This window comes from Mustelus asterias, unplaced genomic scaffold (assembly GCF_964213995.1).
Source record: "Mustelus asterias unplaced genomic scaffold, sMusAst1.hap1.1 HAP1_SCAFFOLD_661, whole genome shotgun sequence".
In the NCBI taxonomy this organism is placed as follows: Eukaryota; Metazoa; Chordata; class Chondrichthyes; order Carcharhiniformes; family Triakidae; genus Mustelus; species Mustelus asterias.
In genome coordinates this window covers 213,838-231,336 of record NW_027590610.1, presented here as the reverse complement: position 1 = coordinate 231,336, position 17,499 = coordinate 213,838, and the positions used below count along the sequence as shown (strand labels likewise).

Below are 17,499 nucleotides of genomic sequence, written 5' to 3'. Positions count from 1 at the left end.
CTCCCCCATATTCCCCCAGATCCTCCTATTCCCAGCAGCCTGCATGCTTCCAGCTCCTGACCCCCAAGCACCTCCTTCCTTTCCCCCCAATGAGCCCCACTGTGTTTGCCCTCGAAGGGTCACCACCTGATTCTGTGCATGAGTCACGCCACCATTTATTTCATGGTTCCTTCTGTCTCCACAGAAGAAGACCGAGCACAATACCCGTGAGAGGATGAAGACAGGGGGTGGTGAGCCAGACCTCCAGGTCCTCACCCCGTCCAAGGAGCGGGCGCTGGAGCTCACCAGAGATGGGGAGACGCGGGCTCTTAGCGACAGCATGGTCGGTCTGCCATCCAGACGTGAGCACCTGTCATTCCTGCACTCACTTTGAGGCAACTTCTTGGGGGCACGAGTTTCGGGTGCAAGGGGCAAGGAGTAAAGGAGATGTATTGAGTGGGTGCCTGAAACTTACTGCCCGGGGAGGTCGTGGAAGCAGAAACTACAGGGACATTTAAGGGGCATCTCTACAGCTATCTGAATGGGATGGGAACAGAGGCATATGGGGGCAAACAAATCAGATGGGCAGCCTGGTCGCTACAGGGTTGGATGTCCGAAGGGCCTGTCCCTGTGATGCAATCGTCTGGGTTCAGTGTTCTATGTTCAAGAGAGCCATGTGATTCGTGTGTTTGGCCTCCCGGATTCCTCTCCCTCCCTTGCACTTAACCTTGTGTCCTGTGATTCAGGGACAGATCCTGACGCCCCAGGGCCTTCTGGACCGCAGGCCCCGGATACAGCTCCCATCCATCCTGGGAACGAGAGCTCAGACGAGTCATCGGAGGATATGGGTGAAGGGACCTCCGAGGGAGGCACCGTTTATCCATCAGCTTCTACCTCACAAACCACCATCGCAGAAACGGACACGTCGGTGGGTCCGGTTAGTGTTGAGGCTTCTGGGTCACAGCTGCTGATGTACATCGGGTGGAGGAGGAAACGTCCGAGGCCTCTGGCATGCGGGGGCTTGCTGGAGGTGAGGACACAGCTGGCCCCAGGCTACATGCTGGGCCTCTGAGATCACTTCTCCCTCAGCTGCTGGAGATGCAGCAACGGAGCCAGGGAATGCAGGAGGGGCTGACGGCCACACTGGACCAACTGCGAGGCTGCTGGGAGGACTCCCAAGGCTTTCAGGTGGACCAGCTATTGGCTGTCATGCGTGCTTCCAATGCCAACACTGCAAGGGTGGCGTCTGCAGTGGAAAGCCTGGGGCAGGGGATCCTCACCATGGGTGACAGGCTCCAAGCAATGACCGAGTCACAGCAGGTCATAGCAGAGGGACTGTGAGCAGGCGACTTGAGATTCTGCGGCCCATGGCTGAGAGGCTCGAGAGCTTGCAGGAGACCCAGAGGGACAGCACTGAGACACAGCGGGCAATGGCAGCAACCCTTGAGAAGGTGGCCCAGTCTCAGAGGGCCAGGGCTGAGGGCTTGCAGAGCATGGCCCAGTCTCACAGGGCACTTGCTGCGGCCATTGAGAGATGGCCCACGACTCAAGTGGCCATCGCAGAGGGGTCGACCACCATGGGTAAGGCACAAATGGTCCTCCAGGACTGGCAGTGCCAGGTGACGCCGGAGCTTCTGGAGCTCACTGCAGAAGCACCTGTGTCCCATGGAGTGACCCAGGGGCCAAAAGGGACCCCAAGGGAGGAGGAAGGGTGCGAGCCCACGCCGGGGCCTTCCAGCCAGGAGACTGTGGCTATGGCAACACCTTCTGACTCTCCCCTTCCTGACAGTGTGGCATTTCAGGGGCAGCGGGATGAAGAGGGTGTCATGGAAACATCCCAGACACCTGGAAGCCGGCCAGGGCCCTCCAGGTCCAGGGCCTCGCATCACAGGCCACGGGGCGAGGCCACGCGCATCACAGGCCACGGGGCGAGGCCACGCGCATCACAGGCCACGGGGCGAGGCCACGCGCATCACAGGCCACGGGGCGAGGCCACGCGCATCACAGGCCACGGGGCGAGGCCACGCGCATCACAGGCCACGGGGCGAGGTCAGCAGCTGGCCCCCTCCACCTCCGATGTACATTCTGGGGAGTCACTGAGGCGCAGTGTGAGGCAGCGTAAGGTGAGGGAGTTGTAGTTGCTCTGAGGTGGTGCGGGGGTGACGGGCTGCACTCGTTAGAAAGGACTGTCGGCACCTCAGTGTTTTCTTTTCACAAGTTTCTGTGTTTCACCAGTTTATCTGAACGCCTTTATTGTAAATAAATGTTTTTTCACCCCAACCACCTGTGAAGAGGTTGTTTCGAAGAGGATTCCTGCCCCATTGATGATCACCTGATGGATGCCTCATGGTGAGATCAGTTGGGGCGGCCCCTCAATGAGGTGTCACTGAGGAAAGGAAGCCATTGGTCTCTCGTACCCCACGAGCGATAGCCTCCCGTCCCCCAACCCACCCGCCCCAGGGCCCTGTATGGGGGTTTTGGATCCCTTACCCACTAGACAGGCGTGGGCCCAGGTGCGAGCATGCATGTGGATCTCAGGCAGCAGTCAGACTGGTTTGCACCAGGGCATCATCAGAATGGTGCTCAGCGAGTTGTCATCACCCTCCTGCCTGGAAACAAATCGCGAACACAGAGTACCCAGGCCCACCACTCTGCTGTGACAATGTGCAGGATAAATGGAAGGCATTTTTCGGGGGTGGGGGGCAGGGGGGAAATGGAACCCACAATCACCATCCCCTAGCGACTGAACCGCCTGGTTATCAGGGCCTCCCTAGCCACCCTCGCATGCCTCAGCTGAGATGCCAGCCCTCCACCACCTGGCAGGTGTTCCAAGGTGTTCTCATCCTCCTCTTCCTCCTCCTCCCCTTCCTCCTCCTCCTGCTGGTCAACCTCTCCAGTGCCGTCCGGCTGGTCATCCTCCACATCCTCTTCCTCCTCCAAGAGGTCCCCTCGCTGCAGAGCCAGATTGTGCAGGGCACAGCGCACCACCACTATGTGGGAGGAGATCAGGGGGCTGTACTGGAGGGCCCCTCCGGATTGGTCCAGGCATCGGAATCGCATCTTGAGGAGCCCAATGCACCTCTCTACTGTTGCGCGGGATGCTACATGGGCCTCATTATAATGGGTCTCCGCCTCAGTCACAGGCCTCCACACATGCGTCATCAGCCATGTCCGAAGCGGGTAACCCATATCACCCAGGAGCCACCCCCGCAGCCTGGACTCCTCCTCAAATGCTTGCGGGATGTCCGAGCTCCTTACAATGAAGCTGTCATGCACGCTGTGTGGCGCAGACGTGCATTATGGTCATGTTGTGGTCACACACGATTTGTACGTTCAGGGAGTGGAACCCCTTCCTATTAACAAATCATCGTGGATTCTGTAGGGGGGCCCTGAGGGCGACATGGGTGCAGTCGACCGCCCCCTGCACATTCGGCATCCCCGCAATTACAACAAACCCCGCAGCCCGGGCTTCCTGATGGGCCTGGTCCAGGTTGAATTTGATGTACTGCCCAGCCCGGGCAGACAGGGCTTCAGTGACCTGCTTGACACAGGTGTGGACTGAAGACTGGGAGATGCCACAGACATCTCCGCTTGGGCTCTGGAAGGAGCCAGTCACATAGAAGTTCAGAGCGGCCATCAATCTGACAGCCACTGAGAGTGGGTGCCCCCCCACCCCCGCCCCCCCCCTCCCAACCCCCCGCTGCCCCGAGGCACCAGGTCCTGCAACAGGTCGCACAGGTGTCGCACGGTATCCTTTCGGAGTCGGAGATGTCGGCGGCACACGGTGTCCGACATCTCCTCGAAGGGCACTCGTGCACGGAACTGCCGGGGTCTCTGCTCCCTCCTTCTCCGAAGCCCCCGCTCTGGGTGAATGGCGGCCGCCTCCTGCCTCTGATGGTCGTCTCCCTCCGGTCCTGCAGGTGGTACGGCCCGGGCCTCCTGGGCCCGCAATTCTTCCTCGATGTCCTCCTCCTCAGCTCCAGCAGCAATCAAGAGAACAGCAAGGTCGAATGGTGGCATTGCAAATGCCATCTCGTCACTCTGAAAGGTGAGGGGGAGGTGGGGGGGAGGTGGGTTGGGGGGAGGTGGAAGTGAACAAATGTGGAAGTCATGCAACGCTGCTTGCCCCGAGCACATCGACAATCACAGCCCCCCCATGCCCCCCAATCCCCCCAGCCACATGCTTCACACAATCACAGCCCCCCCATGCCCCCCAATCCCCCCAGCCACATGCTCCACACAATCACAGCCCCCCCATGCCCCCCAATCCCCCCAGCCACATGCTTCACACAATCACAGCCCCCCCCATGCCCCCCAATCCCCCCAGCCACATGCTCCACACAATCACAGCCCCCCCATGCCCCCCAATCCCCCCAGCCACATGCTCCACACAATCACAGCCCCCCCCATGCCCCCCAATCCCCCCAGCCACATGCTTCACACAATCACAGCCCCCCCCATGCCCCCCAATCCCCCCAGCCACATGCTTCACACAATCACAGCCCCCCCCATGCCCCCCAATCCCCCCAGCCACATGCTCCACACAATCACAGCCCCCCCCATGCCCCCCAATCCCCCCAGCCACATGCTTCACACAATCACAGCCCCCCCCATGCCCCCCAATCCCCCCAGCCACATGCTTCACACAATCACAGCCCCCCCCATGCCCCCCAATCCCCCCAGCCACATGCTCCACACAATCACAGCCCCCCCATGCCCCCCAATCCCCCCAGCCACATGCTCCACACAATCACAGCCCCTGGTAACGTTGAGAGGCTGCAGCAGTGCGATCTGCAAGGGCTTTGTGCACATCCTTCAGCCTGAAGTGAGCTGTGGTGCGAGGGCCCAGCAGCACTGCAGGACCCGAGGTCAGTGCTGAGACCCGGGTTCGTGCTGCTGAACAAACATCGCAGATCGTGCATAGCAACAGCCCCCCCTCCCCCCCACACACTCGCAGAGCCGCCACCGACCTGGGACAGCAAAATGGCCGCAACAACAGGACACCCGTGAGTAGCGGAGGCCGTCGGATGCCATGCGCTTTCCTCCTCGCCGACCCTCACTGATGAAGCGCCTGATTCAGACTTTTATTCAGCAGGTCCATTACGGCGCGGTTCCGGATCGGCAAACGCGGTGGTAAAGGGGAAAATGCTGATAAAGTTGGGCGGGCAGTTCATTCATTCAATTTAAATTCATGCAAATGCATTTAAATCGCTGTTGCGCCCGTTTTGGGCGCAAAGTGGATTGCTGCCATTCCCGGGTTTTGGTAAAGTGGCAATCTGCACGGACACGGGTGTGGATCGCGATAATGGCCTCTCACCCGACTTTACCACGTTTTCGCAAAAATAGGGCCCTCTGTTTCTGATATTGTTACTCTAATTTCTCTAAAGCCTTCACATCTCCAAGATTGATCCACTTTTAGAAAATAAACTGTCTCCAACTTGTTAGATCTATCTTTTCGAGGCTGGTAAATCTGAGGAGACATTTTGATTAAATCTCCCTCTACACTGTCCCCATTGAATACTCCCAGGACAGGTACAGTATTGGGTTCGGTACAGTGTAAAACTCTCTCTGGACAGGGTTTGATGCAGAGTTAAGCTCCCTCTACACTGTCGCCAGGATAGATAGAGCACGGGTATAGATCTGTAAATCTCCATCTACATTGTCTCCAACATCTTTCCCAGCACAGGTAAAAGACAGTGTTAGACACAGTCTAATTTTCCTTCCATACCATCCCCATCAAACACTCCCAGGACAGGTACAGCACAGGGTTAGATACAGAGTAAAGCTCCCTCTACACCGTCCCCATCAAACACTCCCAGGACAGGTACAGCACGGGGTCAGATACAGAGTAAAGCTCCCTCTACACCGTCCCCATCAAACACTCCCAGGAAAGGTTCAGCTCAGGGTTAGATACTATGGAACTATAATCAGGGCCTAGTTTTAAGGCTGATTAAATTGGATATCCTAAATTAAAGAATTGGGCATATTAAAATCAAACACAGTCAAACCTCGGCAGGCCAGACTTGACGAAACTCAAATATAGAAGACACAGGAACATGTCTGGGCCTGGCCCATCAATCACCCATCAAAGATCATTGCACTCTACTGAGACTCAGCAAGATATCATCACACCCCATTGAAATGCACCAGCCTATTGTTCGAAGCCCAGATCAGGCCAGGCTTTCTGTCATCTAGAGTTCCTGCAGTTACCTTATCTGACAACAGGTTATATGTAAGCAACACCATGCAGATGGACACCTGGGGTGGGCCCCAGTGTCCTGTCAGGCAGATGTCAAGAAACCACTGGATATTGGGACCCCCTCCCAGGACCTCATTGGTCGGAAGCCAGAGAAGTTCGTAGAAAGGCGGAGAGGAAAGTGGACAAACCAGCACAGTGAAGACTCAACGAGGGAGGCAACCTTGACCATTCGGAAGACTGACCAGAGAAGGAAGAAAGGAAGAAGCTGCCATTGAGACTCACCTTCGTGACGATGGACCAGAGGGACTCAGAGAATCGAGCCTATAGTTTAACCAAACCATTTTTGCATGTAGCATACTTGAATGTGGGGTATCCTCTTGTTTTATGTGGGTAAATTAAGGGTTAATAGTATTATTATTATTAATAAACTTATTGAACCTTTACTTGTGTTTGTCCTTTGTCCATCTTGCAAATAAGGGCACCGGAATAAAACTTTTGAGTAAGTAAACTGGTCGAAAGTATCTGAGAATTAACAGGTACAACAATACACGGTATTATTGGGGCGGCACGGTAGCACAGTGGTTAGCCCTGCTGCTTCACAGCTCCAGGGACCTGGGTTCGATTCCCGGCTTGGGTCACTGTCTGTGTGGAGTTTGCACATTCTCCTCGTGTCTGCGTGGGTTTCCTCCGGGTGCTCCGGTTTCCTCCCACAGTCCAAAGATGTGCGGGTTAGGTTGATTGGCCATGCTAAAAATTCCCCTTAGTGTCCTGAGATGCGTAGGTTAGAGGGATTAGTGGGTAAATATATAGGGATATGGGGGTAGGGCCTGGGTGGGATTGTGGTCGGTGCAGACTCGATGGGCCGAATGGCCTCTTTCTGTACTGTAGGGTTTCTATGGATTTCTATGATTATCCTAGCTAGTCCCCCTGACACTAAGGGGCAATTGCGCATGGCCAATCCACCTAACCCGCACATCTTTTTGGACTGTGGGAGGAAACTGGAGCACCCGGAGGAAACCCACGCAGACATGGGGAGAATGTGCAAACTCCACTCAGGCAGTGACCCAAGCCAGGAATCGAACCGGGTCCCTGGCACTGTGAGGCAGCAGTGCTAACCACTGTGCCACCGTGCCGCCCATCCTCATCAATTGTCTCTACCAGACTCTTTTGGTGATGTGGTGACCAGAACTGTACACTGTACTCTATTTGTGCTCTAACAATTGTTTTATACAATTAGAGAAACATCTCCTTCCTCTTCTAATCTGTCTCGGGGGCAGGGAATTCATATGGTGTTCGTGGAAGTGGAAATGACTAGGGTTGGGAAGCATTTTCCGATCGGGGCCATTGTGATCTCCTGGACTCGTTTCGATCGCCTCAGGGGGTCGGAGAGGAATTTCCCAGATTTTTTTTCCCCATATTGGCCCTGGGGTTTTTCACTCTGGGTTTTCGCCTCTCCCTGGAGATCACATGGTCTGGAATGGGGGGGTGGGGGTGAGTTAATAGGTTGTAATGAACAAAGCATCGTAGCTGTGAGGGACAGCTCGGTGGATAGGATATTGGTATGTAGATAGGCTGGAAAATTGGGCGGGGATCCTGGATTCAGGATTCAATCCTGGACCGGGGAGCGGCGCGGGCTTGGGGGGCCGAATGGCCTGTTCCTGTGCTGTATTGTTCTTTGTTCTTTGTTCTTTAATCATGTCCTTGATCAATAAAGAAAAATCTCTACAGCATCATCTTGAGCACCTTATTTTCCTGTCACGCTATTGTCAGCAATCAGTGGACATATACTCCAAGATCCCTCTGCTCCACCACTCACCTCAATATCCACCATTCATTGTGTGTTCTCCATCCAGTGTTTGTCCTCCCAAAACCCATTCCCTCACACTTCTCCACATTGAGTTCTATTGCTCACACATCTACCCACCTGACCAATCCATCGATATCTTCCTGCTGTTTACAGCTTTCTTCCTCACTATCAAGCGCATGAACAATTTTCATCTCTTCTGCAGACATCTTATTCATGTCCCCAACTTTTAATTCCATTTCATTGACACGACCACAAGAACACAAGGAACTCAGTACAGATCCCTCTGGAATACCACTGGGAATAACCTTCCAATCTCAATAACCACACTACCCACAACCCTTTGCTTCTGACATTGAGACAATTGGCATCCAACTCTCCTTCCAATTTCCTGACGAGTGAGTCTTGTTTGACCTTGTCAAAGCTCTTGCTAAAACCCTTGTGGACTATATCATATATGTTACCCTCATCAACTCTCCATGTTACTTTGCCAATCAATGTAATCAAGTTATTGAGACTTGACTTATTTGAACAAATCCATTCTGACTCAAATTTATTTAAACCTTCCCAAATGATGATTTCTATTATTTCACAGCATTATTTCCCATTATTTTCCCACCACAGACATGAGGCTGAATGCTCTGTAATTACTCCGGCTATCTCTTAATCAATGTCATTACTTTTCCAGCTCCACATCTATAGGCACAGTTGATGGGTGAAGATGCTTTGTGTCTTTGTTACATCTTCCCTTGCTTTCCTCAGCAGCCTCCGGTATGAATTGTCTCTGCCTGGGGACATATCCACTTTCAAGGGTGGTAAACATCTTCATATTTCCTCCCTCACTGAGCTAATCTCATTTAATATTTCACACACCTCTTCCTTAAAATAATGAAATAACAAAAATAAAATGCTGGAAATATACAGCAGGTCAGCCAGCATCTCTGGAAATAAACAGAGTTAATGTTTGGTGTTGTGATAACTCCTCTGCTCTGAAGATGGTTCGTCACAAAGGGTAACGTTATTCTGTTTCTCTCCGCAGAGGCTGCCTGACCAGCTGAGTATTTGCAGCCTCTTTTTATTTGGATTGCATCAGTACAGCGACGAACTGTGTGATTGTCCTTTCAGTCCTGGTAGTTCGACCATTCCTGAGACTGTTGTTCCAGTAAGACGTTGCTCCACACACGCCACAGGCTGGTTAAGAGGTAATTTCAGACTCTGTTACATCAGATTGACATTGACTGTCCAACACAATTCACACTGGAGACACTTTTCAATCTTTCTATTCCTCATTTCAGGATCTCATCCCAGTCTGCGTGAAGGGATAGTAAAGAGGACAGTTTGTTTTCACTGGAGTGGAAACACCTGTCGCTGGCACCAAGAAATAAAGATCAAACGCTGCTCCAATTTCTTTGTTTATGAGTTGAAGAAGCCACCTGTCTGTTCCCTCGCTTACTGCACAGGTACATTGGTGTTTGGAAATGATGTAAAGAGAAAACTCTGGGATGTACCGGCTCAGCAGCTCAACTGACAAAGTTACACGAGAGCCTCTGTTTCGTAAGGGACTGACACTCAAAGTATAATTTTTAGCAAAGGGAAATGATTCAGACACTCTGATAGCCCGTTTGTCGCCCTTCACTCACTCACTAACCTTCCTGCACAAGGAGGGAAATTAAAATAATTAATTCTCAAGGAGTTGTGGAATAGACACTTTGAGAATGAAGATGTGATTGGGCATAGTCAACATGGATTAATCAATGGTGAATCACGTTTGACAAACATGTTGGAGGTTTGTGAGGATATTCCTAACATAATTGAGAAAAGTGGATGCAGTGTTCCTGGAGTTTCAGAAGGCTTTTAATCAGGTCAGCAATGGAAAGTTGGTCAACACAAATAAAGCGTTGGGATAGGAGGTAATATACTGGCATCGATTAAAGATTGGTTAACAGGCAGAAAGCAGAGTGGCAATAAACAGCTCATTCTGGCGTTAGCAGCCTCTGACCAGAGGGGACCACAAGGGGTGGGAAAAGGAATTGTAGTCCGGAAGTCAGTGTTGAGGGTAGTGAGGTATTGGAGAAGGTATCAAGGTCAAGGGTGGGTACCAGTAGACAGGGAGGTGGGTTGAAGTGTGTCTACTGCAATGCAAGGAGCATCCGAAACAAGGTAGATGAACTTGGGACGTGGATTGGTACTTGGGACTACGTCGTTGTGGCCATTACGGAGACATGGGTAGAACAAGGACAGGAATGGTTGCTGGACGTTCCGGGGTACAGATGTTTCAGTAACTATAGGGAAGCTGGTAAAAGAGGTGGAGGAGAAGCATTGTTAATCAGGGATAGTTTAACGGCTGCGGAAAGGCACTTCGAGGGGAATCTGCCTACTGAGGTAATATGGGCTGAAGTTAGAAATAGGAAAGGAGCGGTCACGTTGTTAGGAGTTTACTATAGGTCCCCAAATAGTAATAGAGATGTGGAGGAAGAAATTGCTAAGCAGATTATGGATATGTGTGGGGGTCACAGGGTAGTTGTCATGGGGGACTTTAACTTTCCAAATATTGATTGGAACCTTTGTCGGTCGAATAGTTCGGATGGGGCAGTTTTTGTGCAGTGTGTGTGTGGTGAACCATAGATGGTTACCACTATGGGTACTTGTACATATGTTACTCTTGTTACTGTTGGGGTTAGGGTTGGGGTGTTCCACCTGTTAGCATTGTTCTGTGGTACACTCCGTTTGGCTCCGCCTTCTTATAGGAGTATAAAGGTCACTGCTACTTCCTAGTGGCCCTTAGTCTGGGATAGTATTGTTAAGCAGTATGCTCTTTTCTTGTTGCGAATAAAAGCCTTTATTCCCGGGTATGACCTAGCCTCCCGAGTGAATTAATCGCGCATCAGTGTGCAGGAGGGTTTCCTGACACAATATGTGGATAGGCCGACAAGAGGTGGGGCCACATTGGATTTGGTACTGGGAAATGAACCGGGCCAAGTGTTAGATTTGGTTGTGGGAGAGCACTTTGGAGATCGTATCAACAATTCGGTGTCTTTTGTTATTGCAATGGACAGGGGTAGGGCCGTACGGCAGGGCAAGGTTTATAATTGGGGGAGAGGTAATTATGATGCAATTAGGCAAGAATTAGGGGGCATAAGATGGGAACAGGAACTGTCAGGGAAAGGCACTAATGAAAAGTGGAACTTTTTCAAGGAACAAATACTGAGTGTCCTTGATAGGTATGTCTCTGTCAGGCAGGGAGGAAATGGCCGAGTGAGGGAACCATGGTTCACAAAAGAGGTGGAATGTCTTGTGAAAAGGAAGAGGGAAGCTTATGTAGGGATGAGGAAACAAGGTTCAGATGGCTCGATTGAAGGTTACAAGTTAGCAAGGAATGAGCTGAAAAAGGGGCTTAGGAGAGCTAGGAAGGGGCATGAGAAGTCCTTGGCGGGTCGGATCAAGGAAAACCCCAAGGCTTTTTACTCTTATGTGAGGAATAAAAGAATGACCAGGGTGAGGTTAGGGCCGGTCAAGGACAGTAGTGGGAACTTGTGTATGGAGTCAGTAGAGATAGGAGAGGTGATGAATGAATACTTTTCTTCAGGGTTCACCAAGGAGAGGGGCCATATTTTTGAGGAAGAGAAGGTGTGACAGGCTAATAGGCTGGAGGAAGTAGATGTTCAGAGGGAGGATGTACTAGCAGTTTTGAATAAACTGAAGCTCGATAAGTCCCCTGGGCCTGATGAAATATATCCTTGGATTCTTTGGGAGGCAAGGGATGAGATTGCAGAGCCTTTGGCTTTGATCTTTGGGTCCTCACTGTCCACGGGGATGGTGCCAGAGGACCGGAGAGTGGCGAATGTTGTTCCTCTGTTTAAGAAAAGATATAGAAATGACCCTGGTAATTATAGGCCGGTTAGTCTTACTTCGGTGGTTGGTAAGTTGATGGAAAAGGTCCTTCGGGATGGGATTTACGACCATTTAGAAAGATGCGGATTAATCCGGGATAGTCAGCACGGATTCGTGAAGGGCAAGTCGTGTCTCACAAATTTGATAGAATCTTTTGAGGAGGTAACTAAGTGTGTTGATGAAGGTAGGGCAGTTGATGTCATATACGTGGATTTTAGTAAGGCGTTTGATAAGGTCCCCCATGGTCGGCTTTGATGAAAGTAAGGAGGTGTGGGATAGAGAGAAAGTTGGCCAATTGGATAGGTAACTGGCTATCGTACTCCCCGAGTTGGAGATCTCTACTGCCTCCCGAAGATACACAAGGCAAACACACCCGGCTGTCCCATCGTATCGGGCAATGGGACTCTGTGCGAGAACCTCTCCGGCTATGTCGAGGGCATCCTGAAACCCATTGTACAAAGAACCCCCAGCTTTTGTCGCGACACTACGGACTTCCTACAGAAACTCAAAGCACATGGAGCAGTTGAACCAGGAGCACTCCTCGTTACAATGGATGTCTCGGCACTCTACACCAGCATCCCTCACGATGATGGCATTGCTGCAACAGCCTCAGTACTCAACGCCGACAACTGCCAGTTTCCAGATGCAATTTTACAACTCATCTGCTTCATTCTGGACCACAATGTCTTCACCTTCAACAACCAGTTCTTCATCCAGACACACGAAACAGCCACGGGGACCAAATTTGCACCTCAATATGCCAACTTCTTCATGCACAGGTTCGAACAAGACTTCTTCACCGCACAGGACCTTCAACCGATGCTATACACTAGATACATCGATGACATTTTCTTCCTTTGGAGTCATGGTGAGCAATCACTGAAACAACTATATGATGGCATCAACAAGCTCCATCCCACCATCAGACTCACCATGGACTACTCTCCGGAATTGGTTGCATTCTTGGACACACGCATCTCCATTAAGGACGGTCACCTCAGCACCTCACTGTACCGCAAGCCCACGGATAACCTCATGATGCTCCACTTCTCCAGCTTCCACCCTAAACACGTTCAAGAAGCCATCCCCTACGGACAAGCCCTCCGTATACACAGGATCTGCTTGGATGAGGCGGATCACAACAGACACCTCCAGAGGCTGAAAGATGCCGTCATAAGAACAGGATATGGCGTTCGACTCATCGATCGACAGTTCCGACGCGCCACAGCAAAAAACCGCACCGACCTCCTCAGAAGACAAACACGGGACCCGGTGGACAGAGTACCCTTCGTTGTCCAGTACTTCCCCGGAGCGGAGAAGCTACGGCATCTCCTCCAGAGCCTTCAACATGTCATTGATGAAGACGAACATCTCGCCAAGGCCATCCCCACACCCCCACTTCTTGCCTTCAAACAACCGCACAACCTCAAACAGACCATTGTCCGCAGCAAACTAACCAGCCTTCAGGAAAACAGTGACCACGACACCACACAACCCTGCCACAGCAACCTCTGCAAGACGTGCCGGATCATCGACATGGATGCCATCATCTCATGTGAGAACACCGTCTACCAGGTACACGGTACCTACTCTTGCAACTCGGCCAACGTTGTCTACCTGATACGCTGCAGGAAAGGATGTCCCGAGGCATGGTACATTGGGGAAACCATGCAGACGTTACGACAACGGATGAATGAACACCGCTCGACAATCACCAGGCAAGACTGTTCTCTTCCTGTGGGGGAGCACTTCAGCGGTCACGTGCATTCAGCCTCTGATCTTCGGGTAAGCGTTCTCCAAGGCGGCCTTCACGGCACACGACAGCGCAGAGTTGCTGAGCAGAAACTGATAGTCAAGTTCCGCACACATGAGGACGGCCGAAACGGGGATGTTGGGTTTCTGTCACACTATCAGCAACCCCCACAGCTTGCCTCCTGGACTTGCAGAATCTCACTGGCTGTCCTGTCTGGGGACAATACACGTCTCTTTTAACCTGTGCTTAATGCTCCCTCCACTCACATTGTCTGTATCTTTAAGACCTGGTTGGCTGTGGAGATTCGCATTCTAATCAGTATTCTGTAACTTGATTTTGTGTCTCTGTGCCCTGTTTGAGAGCAGATTTCCACTCCATCTGACGAAGGAGCAGCGCTCCGAAAGCTAATGGCATTTGCTACCAAATAAACCTGTTGGACTTTAACCTGGTGTTGTTAAAACTCTGACTGTGTTTACCCGAGTCCAACGCCTGCCTCTCCACATCAGACACTCCCAGGCCAGGTACAGCACAGGGCTAGATACAGAGTAAAGCTCCCTCTACACTGTCCCCATCAAACACTTGGGACACGGTGGACAGAGTACCCTTTGTCGTCCAGTACTTCCCCGGAGCGGAGAAGCTACGACATCTCCTCCGGAGCCTTCAACATGTCATTGATGAAGACGAACATCTCGCCAAGGCCATCCCCACACCCCCACTTCTTGCCTCCAAACAACCGCACAACCTCAAACAGACCATTGTCCGCAGCAAACTACCCAGCCTTCAGGAGAACAGTGACCACGGCACCACACAACCCTGCCACAGCAACCTCTGCAAGACGTGCCGGATCATCGACACAGATGCCATCATCCCACGTCAGAACACCATCTACCAGGTACACGGCACCTACTCTTGCAACTCGGCCAACGTTGTCTACCTGATTCGCTGCAGGATAGGATGTCCCGAGGCATGGTACATTGGGGAAACCATGCAGACGTTACGACAACGGATGAATGAACACCGCTCGACAATCACCAGGCAAGACTGTTCTCTTCCTGTTGGGGAGCACTTCAGCGGTCACGGGCATTCAGCCTCTGATCTCCGGGTAAGCCGTCTCCAAGGCGGCCTTCACGACACACGACAGCGCAGAGTCACTGAGCAGAGACTGATAGCCAGGTTCCGCACACATGAGGACGGCCTCAACCGGGATATTGGGTTCATGTCACACTATCTGTAACCCCCACAGCTTGCCTGGATGTGCAAAATCTCACTAACTGTCCTGTCTGGAGACAATACACATCTCTTTAACCTGTGCTTAATGCTCCCTCCACTCACATTGTCTGTACCTTTAAGACTTGATTAGCTGTAAAGACTCACATTCCAATCATTATTCATGTAAATTGAATTTGTGTCTTTGTGCCCTGTTTGTGATCAGAACTCCCACCCACCTGACGAAGGAACAGCCTGTTCCGAAAGCTAGTGGCTTTTGCTATCAAATAAACCTGTTGGACTTTAACCTGGTGTTGTTAGACTTCTTACCCCATCAAACACTCCCAGGACAGTTACATCACAGGGCTAGGTGCAGAGTAAAGCTCCCTCCACACTGTCCCTGTCAAACATGCCCAGGACAGGGTATACTACAGGTCCCCCAACAGCCCAAGGGAAGTGGAAGAACGGATATGTCAGGAGATACTGGATGGGTGCAGGAAAAATAGGGTTGTTGTAGTGGGAGACTTCAATTTCCCTGGTATAGACTGGAAATCGCTGAGAGCTGGGACTCTGAATGGGGAGGAATTTGTAAAATGCGTACAGGAGGGTTCTTTGGAACAATATGTAGATAGCCCGACGAGAGAGGGGGCTATACTGGACCTAGTACTGGGGAATGAGCCCGGTCAGGTCTTCAAAGTTTTGGTAGGGGAACATGTGGCAAATAGTGACCACAATTCTGTTAGCTTTAGGGTAGTGATAGAAAAGGATGAGTGGTGTCCCAAGGGTAATGTGTTGGATTGGGGGAAGGCTAACTTTAGTGGGATGAGGCAGAAATTGGCAGCTCTTGATTGGGAGAGGCTGTTTGAGGGTAAATCCACATCTGGCATGTGGGAGTCTTTTAAGGATCAGTTGTTAGGGCTGCAGGACAGGCATGTGCCTGTAAAAAGAAGGATAGGAAGGGTAGGATTCGAGAACCGTGGATAACCAGGGAAATTGAGGGACTGGTCAAAAAGAAAAGAGAGGCGTATGTTAGGTCCAGGCAGCTAAAAACGGAGGGAGCTCTGGAGGAGTACAAAGAAAGTAGGAAAGAACTCAAACGGGGAATTAGAAGGGCAAAAAGGGGTCACGAAATGTCCTTGGCAGACAGGATTAAGGAGAATCCCAAGGCATTTTATTCCTACGTTAGGAACAAAAGGGTTGTCAGGGAAAAAATCGGACCTCTCAGGGACAAAAGTGGGGAATTATGCTTGGAGCCCAAAGAAGTAGGGGAGATCCGAAATGAATACTTTGCGTCGGTATTCACAAAGGAGAGGGATGTGTTGACTGGGAGTGTCTCGGAGGGGAGTGTTGAACCGTTGGAGAAAATCTCCATTACAAGGGAGGAAGTGTTAGGTTTGTTAGAGAATATAAAGACTGACAAATCCCCAGGGCCTGATGGAATCTATCCAAGGCTGCTCAGGGAGACGAGAGATGAAATCGCTGGGCCTCTGACGCAAATCTTTGCTTGTCACTGGACGCAGGTGAGGTCCCAGAGGATTGGAGGATAGCTAATGTGGTCCCGTTATTTAAGAAGGGTAGGAAGGATAACCCAGGTAATTATAGGCTGGTGAGCTTGACGTCCGTGGAGGGGAAGTTGTTGGAGAAGATTCTTAGAGATAGGATGTAGAACATAGAACATAGAACAGTACAGCACAGAACAGGCCCTTCGGCCCACGTTGTTGTGCCGAGCTTTGTCTGAAACCCAGATCAAGCTATTTCCTCCCTATCATCCCGAAGTATGGGCGGCACGGTAGCACAGTGGTTAGCACTGCTGCTTCACAGCTCCAGGGTCCTGGGTTCGATTCCCAGCTCGGGTCACTGTCTGTGTGGAGTTTGCACATTCTCCTCATGTCTGCGTGGGTTTCCTCTGGGTGCTCCGGTTTCCTCCCACAGTCCAAAGATGTGCGGGTTGGGTTGATTGGCCAGGTTAAAAATTGCCCCTTCGAGTCCTGAGATGTGTAGGTTAGAGGGATTAGTGGGTAAATATGTGGGGGTAGGGCCTGGTTGGGATTGTGGTCGGTGCAGACTCGATGGGCCGAATGGCCTCCTTCTGCACTGTAGGGTTTCTATGATTCTATGAAGTACTCCATGTGCCTATCCAATAGCTTCTTAAATGTTCCTAAAGTTTCTGACTCCACTATCCCTGCAGGCAGTCCATTCCACACCCCAACCACTCTCTGAGTAAAAAACCTACCTCGGACATCCTTCCTATATCTCCCACCATGAACCCTATAGTTATGCCCCCGAGTTACCACTCCATTCACCCGACGAAATAGTCTATGAACGTTCACTCTATCTATCCCCCTCATCATCTTATAAACCTCTATCAAGTCTCCTCTCAACCTCCTCCGCTCCAAAGAGAAAAGCCCAAGTTCCCTCAACCTTTGGAGGGCCGAAGGGCCTGTTTCCTGTGCTGTACTGTTCTCAGTTCTTTCCTCATAAGACCCACCCTCCAAACCAGGCAGCATCCTGGTAAATCTCCTTTGCACTCTTTCCAGTGTCTCCACATCCTTCTTATAGTGAGGTGACCAGAACTGCACACAATATTCCAAATGTGGTCTCACCAAGGTCCTGTACAGTTGCAGCATAACCCCACGGCTCTTAAACTCAATCCCCCTGTTAATGAAT

General features: G+C 51.4%; 1 protein-coding gene across 1 annotated transcript in view; it reads left to right on the top strand.

Moving 5' to 3' along the window:
- Window positions 1-763: 763 nt before the first annotated feature.
- Window positions 764-17,499, top strand: part of LOC144487239 (uncharacterized) — a gene marked incomplete at its 5' end in the record, with an annotated part of 190,749 nt that continues 174,013 nt past the window's right edge. Inside the window, 3 exons of the mRNA XM_078205315.1 lie at window positions 764-907; window positions 9,022-9,184; window positions 9,278-9,442. Coding sequence (XP_078061441.1) covers window positions 764-907; window positions 9,022-9,184; window positions 9,278-9,442 — 472 coding nt within the window. The remainder of the gene's footprint in view (window positions 908-9,021; window positions 9,185-9,277; window positions 9,443-17,499) is intronic.